Below are 13,303 nucleotides of genomic sequence, written 5' to 3' on the forward strand. Positions count from 1 at the left end.
TGAGTATACTGTCTGAGAGACATGTGCTCCACACTCCTGAGTATACTGTCTGTGGGATGTGTGCTCCTGAGTAATACTGTCTGTGGGATGTGTGCTCCTGTGTATCCTGTCTGTGGGATGTGTGCTCCTGTGTATACTGTCTGTGGGATGTGTGCTCCTGTGTATACTGTCTGTGGGATGTGTGCTCCTGTGTATACTGTCTGTGGGATAAGTGCTCCTGAGTGTACTGTCTGAGATGTGTGCTCCTGAGTGTACTGTCTGTGAAATGTGTGCTCCACACTCCTGAGTATACTGTCTGTGGGATGTGTGCACCTGAGTATACAGTCTGTGGGATGTGTGCACCTGAGTGTGCAGTCTTTGGGATGCGTGCTCCTGAGTGTGCAGTCTGTGGGATGCGTGCTCCTGAGTGTGCAGTCTGTGGGATGCGTGCTCCTGAGTGTGCAGTCTGTGGGATGCGTGCTCCTGAGTGTGCAGTCTGTGGGATGCGTGCTCCTGAGTGTGCAGTCTGTGGGATGCGTGCTCCTGAGTGTGCAGTCTGTGGGATGCGTGCTCCTGAGTGTGCAGTCTGTGGGATGCGTGCTCCTGAGTGTGCAGTCTGTGGGATGCGTGCTCCTGAGTGTGCAGTCTGTGGGATGCGTGCTCCTGAGTGTGCAGTCTGTGGGATGCGTGCTCCTGAGTGTGCAGTCTGTGGGATGCGTGCTCCTGAGTGTGCAGTCTGTGGGATGCGTGCTCCTGAGTGTGCAGTCTGTGGGATGCGTGCTCCTGAGTGTGCAGTCTGTGGGATGCGTGCTCCTGAGTGTGCAGTCTGTGGGATGCGTGCTCCTGAGTGTGCAGTCTGTGGGATGCGTGCTCCTGAGTGTGCAGTCTGTGGGATGCGTGCTCCTGAGTGTGCAGTCTGTGGGATGCGTGCTCCTGAGTGTGCAGTCTGTGGGATGCGTGCTCCTGAGTGTGCAGTCTGTGGGATGCGTGCTCCTGAGTGTGCAGTCTGTGGGATGCGTGCTCCTGAGTGTGCAGTCTGTGGGATGCGTGCTCCTGAGTGTGCAGTCTGTGGGATGCGTGCTCCTGAGTGTGCAGTCTGTGGGATGCGTGCTCCTGAGTGTGCAGTCTGTGGGATGCGTGCTCCTGAGTGTGCAGTCTGTGGGATGCGTGCTCCTGAGTGTGCAGTCTGTGGGATGCGTGCTCCTGAGTGTGCAGTCTGTGGGATGCGTGCTCCTGAGTGTGCAGTCTGTGGGATGCGTGCTCCTGAGTGTGCAGTCTGTGGGATGCGTGCTCCTGAGTGTGCAGTCTGTGGGATGCGTGCTCCTGAGTATACTGTCTGTGAGATGCGTGCTCCTGAGTATACTGTCTGTGAGATGCGTGCTCCTGAGTATACTGTCTGAGGGATGTGTGCACCTGACTATATTGTCCGAGGGATGTGCTCCCAACTATACTCAGGGATGTGAGCTCCTGGATATACTCTCTGAGGGATGTGTGCTTCTGAGTATCCTGTCTGAGGGATGAGCACTCCTGGATATACTGTCTGAGGGATTTGTCTTCCTGAGTATTCTGTCTGAGGGATGTGGGCTCCTGGATATACTCCGATGGATGTGTGTTCCTGAGTATACTGTCTTGGGCATTTGTGCTCCTGAGTATACTGTCTGAGGGATGTGCACTCCTGAGTATACTGTGTGATGGATGTGTGCGCCTGACTATATTGTCTGAGGGATGTGCTCCCGACTATACTCAGGGATGTGAGCTCCTGGAATATACTCTCTGAGGGATGTGTGCTCCTGAGTATACTGTCTGAGGGATGTGTGCTTCTGAGTATCCTGTCTGAGGGATGAGCACTCCTGGATATACTGTCTGAGGGATGTGTGCTCCTGGGCATACTGTCTGAGACATTTGTGATATACTGAAAAGTTAATTATATAGTGAACATAAACTACAGTAAAATTACAGGGATTTCCCCAAAGAAATGGTTACAGTATTTTAGCAATCTATAAAGTACATCTTAGTGGTATTATAACACACTATTTTTTCTTTCTTAAACCTAATTAATGTACACTGTAGAAAATACTAATGAAATATTGTTTTTTACTTTACAAACTGTTGTGTACAATATCTATGTGCAGCTTCATCACATAGTCCAAAGTTTGATTCCTTCAGCTTACATTTGCTTACTGTATGACTATAAGTTCACCTAACCAGTCAGTGTTCCTGCCACACCTCTAAAAACAGCTTTTACCTGCTAGGATCACTTGTTCTAAATCTCGAAAATATCAGAAGTTAATTACAGAGCTGTGAATAATGACATTCTAAAAATATAATGCAATATAATGTACAGAGTTGAGACACAGTGTCATCATAAATACACACTGTCACCATCTTGAGCTGCTTAATAAATGCACCCACATTTCTATAATCTGCACATTTGCATTGCATAATAGGCACACTTTCACTGATTCACACCTAGCATATACACACCTCTTTGAAAAAGTTAGTCGAAAGTGTCTGGAATGAGTATAGTGTTACATTGCCAGCCATGTGCACTAGTAGCTACTATGTAATTTGTTTTCCTCACTGGAAGCATAGGCTCTTTAAACTTGAATGGACAGGCAACTTGCTTTCAGACAGCAAGTACTGCTGAATTCAGCTTAAACTGGTCTGACTCTCTACTGAATTCATCCTTCACTTTTACTTTGATATATTATATCTGGGTGTATAACTCTTAAAGAGGTAGGTAACACATAACACAACATAAAAATATCAGAAATACCCCCACCCCTTTTAGCTCCCTTCATCATGCAAATGAAGACGAAGTACTCTTGAAACCTCCTCCGACAGATGTTTTGTGAATCATGAGTGAACAGACCAGAACACTATAAACGCTCACCATTGGCAATACAGTACTATAATACCCTACGTCTTCCAGTCAAATTTCCTTAGGCCACTTATCTGTTCCCAACATCTATATTTTTCGATTACTTATTTTATTAATACTCTTAACAATGTAAATCATAAGAATCAAGCAGTTTTATCCACATCACTCTTGACACATCTCAGACCTTATTTTACATACATATGTTTACAAGTATTTATCAGAGTAAATGTACCAAGGAGGAGTTCATAAGAGGTCGAGTACAGACAGACTTAAGTCTTTGTAGGTAAATTAACATCAAGAGACCACTGAATGTTTTATTTAGAAATCTGAGGTCTCTCATGTTGATATGTTTAGACAAATACATGACAAAGCGGTATTCTATTCAATAATGAGTCTGAGAGATACGTAAAGGCAAATTAAAACATTTTTGGAACTACAAAAGATGCCTTTGGAAATTAGATGAGCTGAACAGAAGACTTTTCAAACTGCAACAGACATAAAGGTCAAAAGATAAGAAATTTTCAACAAGTGTGCCTACTTACAACAGCACGTGATTGGTTGCATGGTTGTGGTGTGAGGTACAAATGTTTTGTTTACCAGAATTAACCATACTAGAGTTTTTTGACCTTCAGTTTGAGGCTATTGCCCTTGGAACAGTTGTTAACATAGTCTTAACAGTGTTGGAGCAATTGTGATCAGTGGTAGAGCTAATAACACCCAGTTTACAATCATCAGCAAACTTAGATAACCATAGGTTAGGAGCGTTGACTTGAAGGTCTAAGAAATAAATGTGAGTTAGGAGAGGAACCAGCACTCAGCCACTTGGTAAACCTTTTTGCTTTCAGAAGTGTCATCTAGGACTCTTAACCATATGGGTTCTGTTGGACACATTTACAACTGTGTCAATAATGCCTTCATGGGGAACAGACATCATAGGCTTTGGCCATGTCCACATATGCATTGTAACTCTATATTGTAATGCCCTACTTCCAACAAGCAGGACTGTTTTTGATAAAACTGAACTGAAGTTCCAAGGTTAAGACCCTTTCAACAACCAAAGTAATGAGATTTGAGATGCATTCCATCGCTTTACATATGAAGTTAGAGAGACTAATAGGCATGTAGTTACCAGGGTCCAGCCACCCTTTTGTAACCATGACAAACTTAGATTAAAGAAGCTTAGGTAGAGGTTCAAATAACCAACCATATTTTATTATAATGATGTAATCAACAGCCTGGTGTTTTATCAGGGTGCGTGGATGAGGAGATGGTTTTCTTAGATTTTAAGCAGGCTGAAAGAAAATATTCGACATTAACTATACTTGGCTGTAGAATCTGTGGAATAAATACATTTTGGGGTGGAGTAACAATTCCATTAAATTTATCAAGTAGGAAATTAGATATTTCCTTCTGGTTAGACTTGGCAGTATTATAGTGTACTAGGTCTGAAATTGCTGAATATTATTTCTCTGACATAGTTAAAGAAAGATATGAAGTTATTTAAATGCAACTTTAAGTTTATATTTATCTTTGAGCTTCCTAATGGTGCCCTTAAGCTTTTTACTAATTTAAGTGTGCTGTTATGGTGGGTATAATGAGAACCCTTATAAGTCTTAAGTAATTTCCTTCTCCGTTTATATAAATTATTTATACATGTACTGCACGGTTTACCATCATGTACTCATTTCACAGACGGTCACATCTTCATATACTCGAAACCATTCTGTGAAAGTTAGAATGTTGAATTCCAATATACCAGATACAAGCACTGTAGTTCAAAACTCCATACTGCGCTAGATCCAGCATTACAATGGGACCAGAAGGGGGCAAATTTGAGCAGTCAGTAATGTAAAGTTTGACATTCTGACATTCTCAATGTGGGACTCGTAGAATTGGCTCAACCCACCTGTGAGTCGAGTTACTGATAGTAAACCGCATTCCACGACAGAATTTTGTTTTCTAATTTCTCATTAGATTTGGTGTGGATAGGGTCCTATAAATGCAACTATGTATGTAGGAGAGAAAGTCAAAGACATAAGCTAGTGGTTTTAGCACTGAGGTCCATAAGAGAAAGATTACAGTAGAATGTATTTAGTTCAAGTAATTGAGGAATATTTACCTTTAAGAAGTTACTAAACACAGATGTATTTGCAGGGGAAATACAACCAGTTTTAAAGGAAAAGGATACTGATTTATGGTCTGATTTAATGAGGGCAGCTGACACATGCAGAGGTGTACGACATGATACATATGACACATATGGATGTGTACAAAGTGATACACATGATACATATGGAGGGTATGCAAGGTGATACTCATGATGTAAATGAAGGTGTTCAAAGTGGTGCACATGATACATATGGAAGTGTACAAGGTGATACAGCTGATGCATATGCAGGTGTACAAGCTGATACAGCTGATGCATATGCAGGTGTACAAGCTGATACAGCTGATGCATATGCAGGTGTACAAGCTGATACAGCTGATGCATATGCAGGTGTACAAGCTGATACAGCTGATGCATATGCAGGTGTACAAGCTGATACAGCTGATGCATATGCAGGTGTACAAGGTGATACAGCTGATGCATATGCAGGTGTACAAGGTGATACAGCTGATGCATATGCAGGTGTACAAGGTGATACAGCTGATGCATATGCAGGTGTACAAGGTGATACAGCTGATGCATATGCAGATGTACAAGGTGATACAGCTGATGCATATGCAGGTGTACAAGCTGATACAGCTGATGCATATGCAGGTGTACAAGGTGATGTGTATGATACATATAGAGGTTACACACTATGCATATGGAGGTGCACAAGATGATACACATGCATATGGAGGTGTACACAGTGATACATATAACACGTGGAGATGTACAAGGAATGGCCACATTAGTGAGGACAAGTCGAATTATTGGGGCTTCTAGTAGGATGGTTAGATATTTGTAGAAATAAGATAGGATTTAAAATGTCAAGGAAGTGCTTGCAGACTGACCTTTGGTGGTGTAGCTCAGCTAGTTAATTGACAGGTGATTGAAGTCCCACAGCAGAAAAATATTTGGATTAATGGAGATATCAGCTGAGGTGGTAGGATAGCTTATTTGGTCAAAAGGGTCTATATATACTGTGTTCTACAGCTAACTATGAAGTGGTAATCTTGTTTATGTTGATTTGGACACCTGGGAGTTCAAAGGTGAGATCCTGAAGAATGAAATGAGAGGTGCTAAACCCAAGAATACTTGCTCAGAAATCATGCATCTATAACCACGCAAATATGAATGTTTTCAAGTTGCTGCAGGGCCTCAAGATTGGCATTGTTTTCAGGGACTGATTTTTTTTATTTTTCTTGGCAAATATAGGTAAATTCCAAATCTGAACTGCCCGAGTACTGGAGAAACATGGGATATCTATGGAATTTTATCTCACTGCGCACATTCACCATAACTTGTATTTATGCTTATGATTATAATTTATAATACTAGCAACTTGCTTTACTGCCTGTCCTGTGCCTAGACTCTGTTTTGGGTTTCAATATATATTATTGCACAAAACATAATCATTATAATGAAATCACAGCTGTGCCCATAAACAGCATTTAGCAATGAAAGGTGTAATTCTTGGACTTCATCTCATGAAAATGGTATTTCATTTTTTTAACTGTAAAAGAGTTGTTGCTTTACTTGTCATGTCTCCTGGAGCTAAGAGGAACAATCTTAATGTGTTCTGAATTAGCCTTTACAATGCCGGAATGTCCAGCAAATGGACTCTTCCTAAAATGGGTTATGGAGACAGCAACGGCTTCATCTAGATTTTTGAAAGCCGTGATAAGAAAGTTGCAGACAGTCCCTTGCCAACCAACTCATCCCAAGCTGACACATACTGAATTAATATGGGATGACACCAGTTACTTTGCCAATTATTAATAAGAGTTCTATTATCTTTGAATCTCAACATCATTCTGGGTGATGACAAAATGCCACTCGACAAAAGCCTTTCTTGCCTTGGACACATGCATACCAGGCTCGGGTCTATGTTAAATATTTGAACATCCAAAATGTCGAACGTTACATGGTCGAGACCAAATGTTCGACATTTGGATGTTCGAATATTAAATTAAAAAAAAGAAAAACACACCTTAACAGTGTGAGCAGGGGGGCTGCACCCCCCCTACTTAAATATACCAACTCTGAGGCAGCACTTCAGTGCAGAAAAGGGAAATTCTCCCTATCTGCACCATACGGCGCCGTTGGAAGTCAATCTTTGAACACTTGAAATTTCGAATGTTTGGTCTTGACCATGTAATTTTCAAAATTTTTAAGCGTTCAAAGAATTGACATAGACCCACCAAGCTCAACCATATCTTCCTCCGTGCTCCAGTGTTTCGAGCACCTAAGGTCATTCACCTCTTAGATGAACCACTACTAGGTCATAATTGTATTTACCATGACTGAGTGATGTAGAAGCCCTTCTTACATCATGGATCCTGGCTTTGGAAAGACAGCTAACCATCACCCGGTTCTTATCTGACCTGATGAGGGTGGTATCTCTATGCCTGACAACTGAGTCAAATATTACTTTTATCATGACTAGATGCAGTCTCAGTGGGCTTTAAGTGCTTGGGGTCTGTACCCTTGAAACTCTTCCAGATACGTGCATTGACTGTGAATTCACAGGGTGGAAGTGGGTGTGTTACTTTGAACTAATTGCTGAAGTTTCTTAGTCATTAGATTCGAAGGCTTATGTCGTGTTCTGTTAACCACAGGATGAGCTGGTGTACTCTTTACTGTAGGATTGTGTTTGTGTGCGTGTGCTTGTTTGTGCATGCATGCACCTGGGCACGCACATGTGCATTCTTGTGTATGTGTGTGTTTTGTGCTCAGCAAATTTGATTTGAGATGTGACGGTAGTAGCCCTGAAGTTCAATAAATACTTAAAATGTGTCGCATTTTATCATTGTGAGGTAGCAAAAACATGTTTTCAGTGAGCATGAGGAGTTGCTACACTGCCTCAAAACAGCTAGTGCAGGACAGATGGGGCAAGAGCAAACTGACTCCAAAATGGACAGTGCAGAGGAGTATGATAAAAAAGTGCAATTTAATAAATTATTTTTGGTATGAAGAATGATGACAATATGGTATTATGGTTAAGGAATGCAACACTACAAGCTGAGATCTGTGTAGACTCTGAACACAGTAAGTCACAGCATGCAACAATACGAGCTGCGACTCTGAACACGGTAAGTCATAGCATGCATCAGTGCGAGCTGTGACTGTTGTAGACTCTGAATGCGGTAAGTCAGCATGCATCAGTACGAGCTGTGACTCTTGTAGACTCTGAACACGGAAAGTCATACCATGCATCAATATGAGCTGTGACTTGTGTGGACTCTGAACACAGTAAGTCGTATCAGTAGCATTCAAAATGTAAAAGTGATGAGAGGAACACTAATGGGATCAGTAACAAGCGACAAATGTAAAGTAGACCATTTTAACTGAGATCAATAACTTCAATTTGCAAAACACCATCTATTTTTAATTGTACCATATCTGGTTATATGAATGTTGCCATTAACTGTACTATTTTAGTCCATTTGCTGTCTTTCATTATTTTGTGCTATATGTTCTCTGTTTATCCTTTCTTCTGGGCCTAGTTGCAACTGAAAGGGTTCCTCAGTCCCCATAAGTCAACTGGTTAATAAACAGACAAGTAAACAAACAGGTAAGGTACAGGTATGCCTTTACCTTGATGAATGAGATATGCAGGAAGTAAGACTAATATGGGAGCATTTGCCGCAGACCAGGGGACTGCACTTATAATGTTACATGAGTTGCACAAGTTATATGTGAAAGACTGCATGCATGTTCACAGAAAATTGCACATCTTCATATTGTAATTATTATTATTATTACTGAATGACAGCTCATCACCGATGTCAGGCCCAATAGCATTCCACATAATTTTGCAACTCCTTTCTCCAGTTCCCAGAATTTATCAAGTCACCACCCCAGTGTGTCCCATCACCATACAGATATGACCTTTCCAGAATAGAAAGGCTTGTAGCAGTGTCAGGAGTGCTGGTTATGTGCAGACGTCCATCACACTGCAGCTCAGGGTATTTTTACTTGTACACCCTACTCATTATTACGAACTCTGGGATGGAATTCCACTACCATGTCCTCACTGTGCTTGTCCGTACACCTGCAGCACAGTAAATCCTTACACCTGCAGCACAGTATGTCCTCACACCTGCAGCACAGTGAGGCTGCTGGCTGTCCTAAGTACTCTTAGATGTGTTGTGGTCAGCCATCTTAATGTCCACCAGAAGAGAAATGAGAACGAGTCTTTTTTTCTCATAATGCATAACAAAGGTACATAGGCCTTCTGACACAGTGGTCTCCTTTCCCATTTGCTAACACAGGTGATTAGTTGATATCCTACACAGGGTGAATAAGTGAATGCTCTGCCCCCCACATTAGTGGGTGGGCTAATATTTTCATATTTCTACTAAACTAATGAGCCATGAATGATCACTTGCCTTACAGCTGAAAGGCCAGTGGGAGATAAACAGTTAGAGGGTGGCTCAGTTACCTGAGAAACGCTCAGGACTTTTGTTTTGCCAGACAGTTTCCTGTCAATGGAATGATAGATCATCCACAAGGAAGTAGCAATGTAAAAATGATGACACCACTGACCTGAGGAATTTGTGTGAAAAGCAATTGAAGCATGGATGTACTTCTAATGTTAGACAGTCATACTTAAGGAGATTGGTAGATGGGGAGAAGACAGCAAGAGAAAAAGTAGTCCCTTATCCCATGGAGTGTGACTAATCGTTTCCTTTACACCCATCTTTCAAAGCTAAAAGAGAAGAAAAGATGTGCTGTTTTTAGAGGGGGTCCATCTATCCTGAGGTCAGTGAGGAAGGGATGCAAAAAAAGAAAGAGAAAAACACCGATACTTCAAAGGATTGTACAATGTATGACTTAAGAAAACGAGACATGATAGTTATCATAGTACCCTTCTATCTTTAATTTACTGGTGTGTTGTACTTTTTTCCATGTCCCAAATCTCCTCTCTGCGTGAAAGCTCATAAATCCTTTTTTGTGACTCAAGTTAGACAATATGTGAATCCACAACACTGCTGTGTGTTGTTTTAGGGAGTTTCTTCCTTCCTCAGTACTGTATGACCATGGCATTGTTGTAGGTTTGAAGGTATGGGAGGCCTACCACATGGGTGGGTAAAAACATTTGTTTCAAGCTGCTTTATTACATTACCTGTAATGGGCAGCATTTCAGCTGTGGTGAATGAGGCACTGAAATATGACAGGCCACGTTACTGTTTATATTATAATAATTATAATTTCATCACTGGATGCACTACAAATGTATTTCATTTATTAACACAGTAGGTATTTAATGGCCAGGTTAATGATGCTATACCTTTTGCAACAATATATTTGCAGGGTTTAGGAGACCCCTATGCCTATAAATTGCATGTAATAAATGGTAAAAAGTCTTAAAATACTGTTGCTTTTTTACAGGTGTTGGTGTACTGACTTTATTTTTGGTGGTCTGTCTAAGAATAAATCCATTCTGAGTAGTGATCCAGCAAGAAAAGACCAGTTAAAATATATTTGGTAAAAACACAATATATAAAATATGATAATAAATTAGCAATGAGAAGTATATTAAAACTACATATGCAAGGCCAAATATGTTAGTTTCTGCAGTAGGTATACAGATAACTACAGATATTTCTAAATAAAATGAAGTGTTTTTGTGGTCTACATTGCTCTGAGTATCACTCATCTCTGCATTTAATTTTGATTTGAAGCTCTTTATTTAAGGTTTGGTCACTTCTATTTTGTATCTTATTCTAGTATTACATTTGTTTGGCTTTAAGTTTTCTGTTCTGTTGGGATTTTAAGAGTTCTTGGCAAGGGTCAGTTGAAAAAAGGTTACCAAGAATTCCTTTGCAAACTGAATAACATCAGTTAATTAGTGGGAGGAGCTGAGAGACAGCATTGCTATTTTATTCAGAAATATCTGTAATTATCTGAAGTGTTTGTGTGGTCTACATTGCTCTGAGTATCACTCATCTCTGCATTTAATTTTGATTTGAAGCCCTTTATTTAGGGTTTCATCACTTCTATTTTGTATATTATTCTAGTATTACATTTGTTTTAAGTTTTTTGTTCTGTTTGAGTTTTAAGAGTCCACCACCCAAACACCCAGTCCTTGTTGTGTTCATTGGAGTTGCCCACCCCTACTATAAATCTCATTTTGTACATTCCTCCCAGTCCCATCTCATCAGCTTATTCTACTGAGTAGAGAGCGAGAGCATTTGGGAAGGCCCACCCCCTTAGTTTATCGACCTTAAATTATTGTGTTTCATCCCTTCCATCTTAACAAAAAAAAAATGCACTTTATCCATCTGCTTTTACTGTATTTGTGTTTCTTCCTACTTTATTACTGTATTTTGCTTTTGCTGCCTGTTCTTAAAAGTACTCATTTGCATTTATTACTGTTTGTTAGTAGCCTGATTAAATTGTAACTGTTATTCTAAGCCTTTTGGTTTACTGCGGTGGTGGTGCTGCAGTAGCGTTGTCGCCTCACAGACGTTGCCCGTTTGATTATCAGTTAGTGTCTTCTGTGTAGCGACATGCGTGAATGGGCGTTCCTTTGTTGAAGGTTGTGCGTTAGGCCTGGCAAGCCAGCATGTAAAAATCTACTGCCAATCATTAGCGGACCGGAGTTCCGCTGTGGCGACCCCTAACCGGGAAAAGCCGAATGACATTCTAAGCCTTTTGGTTTAAGCACTTGGGCTTCAGACCAGTTGTTTTAGATTAAGAAGGTTTGTGGTCTGCATTCTTATGGCAGGACAGGTAGCTTACATGCTTCTAAGTTGGGAGTTGCTGATTGAAGGCTTAGTGCTTATTATTCTAAAAGTGTATTAGTTCTGGTTTAAGCACTTGGGCTTCAGGCCAGTTATTTTACATTAAGAAGGTTTGTGGTCTGCACTCTTGTGGGAGGAGAGAGCAGATTCTGCCCTTCTGAGCTGGGAATTTCTGGTTAAAGGCTTATCATGCCTGCTTATTTGAACTGTTTCTTTCTGAAATTGGTGCACCTTGTTTTCTGTAGCATAAACTAGAGTCAGACCTGTTGAATCTAGTCTTGTTTGTATAACTTGAGCACTAATCCAGGCCATCTTTTTTGGATAAGGTTCCAATGCACCCCAGTGGCAGGAGTGTGCAGTTAGAGCTTGTCTAATTAAAGACTGCTGGAACAGGGCCCTGTTTTGAACTTTTTTACTGGTTAATTGGGTAATTTGCTTAAATCAGTTTGCTACTGTTATATTAAAAAAAAAAGTCCTAGCTTGTTTTCCTGCCTTTACTGTTACTAGTGTAGTCCAGATACAGATTTGTTGTATTCAGGACTGTATTATAGTTTGAAATCCCCAGACCTTTCTGTGTTAGAGGGAAGCCTCACAGCTTATCAGTGGGGAGTGGTAAGCACTAGGTGGCTATCTACCACAAGAGGAGTGGTTTCTAGCTCCCTTTCAACTTTAAAAGCCTGTGTTTGCACGCTTTGCAGCACCACTAAGCTAGGGTAAACTATTACTGGTGCCAGAAAGTCTCCTCTTCAAATTTTCCCTTAGATCTTGGTAGTTCTCTTCTCTCTTGCATTTAACTAGCTTATTAGCCTAGCACTTCATCTGGTTTCTTGTACCAGTTATTACTAAGCCATCATAGCAGTACATATGACTGAGGTTTCAACAAACAAATCCACACCATAGGAAAATCAAACTTAACATGTGAAAGGAATCTGTGTACAGTCTGATGTTGTATAACCTGCCACATAACATACATATGTGAACTGAAGTACTGCAGTGTAAGGCCAGATGTGAGGTGTCATTGTAATAAAGTGTTGAAGTCCCCAGGACCCCATAAAGTGTATGTACACATGAATCATGGATACCAGACACAGATATGACATGTAATGAACAATAAATCAATGCTAATTAAATATTAAGCAATGCTAAGCATTGCACAGCTCAGCTTACTCGGCTAAGTGTAAGCAATGTGTAGGTTGGCTAACTCAATCTGCCCAGTGGTATACCACTTTAAGCAATGCCAACCTTAGGTAAGCAGGTTTGCCCATAGCTTAGCCTTTTCAAAACTGGCCAATTACAGAAAAGTGTGGGAAATTGGCCCTACTTAAACACAAGAGGTGGGAAGACCGCTCATAACTGGTTGTAGCTTCCCCTTGTAGGCACTATGGCAGTAAGGGAAGGAGGAGTGTGCTTCTGGGCGCAGCGCTGGTGCATCCAGGAGTCCAAGGTCATGGCTGGAATCCTAGTTAAAGACCATGCACAGAGACTGCTGCAGGGCCAGTACCAGGGCTCCCAATATAAGGCAGAGGCCTGGGACCATCTCACCCG

The 13,303-nt window shown here is 41.1% G+C and overlaps 1 protein-coding gene across 1 annotated transcript; it reads left to right on the forward strand.

The window, feature by feature from the left end:
* The first annotated feature begins 362 nt into the window (after window positions 1-362).
* LOC122787844 (keratin-associated protein 5-1-like) lies at window positions 363-1,379 on the forward strand. The gene has a single exon (XM_044054760.1). It carries the CDS (start codon window positions 363-365, stop codon window positions 1,377-1,379), a length of 1,017 nt encoding a protein of 338 aa, XP_043910695.1.
* The last annotated feature ends 11,924 nt before the right edge of the window (window positions 1,380-13,303 follow it).

Source organism: Protopterus annectens, chromosome 13.part0 (assembly GCF_019279795.1).
Source record: "Protopterus annectens isolate FY-2018-M chromosome 13.part0, PAN1.0, whole genome shotgun sequence".
In the NCBI taxonomy this organism is placed as follows: Eukaryota; Metazoa; Chordata; order Ceratodontiformes; family Protopteridae; genus Protopterus; species Protopterus annectens.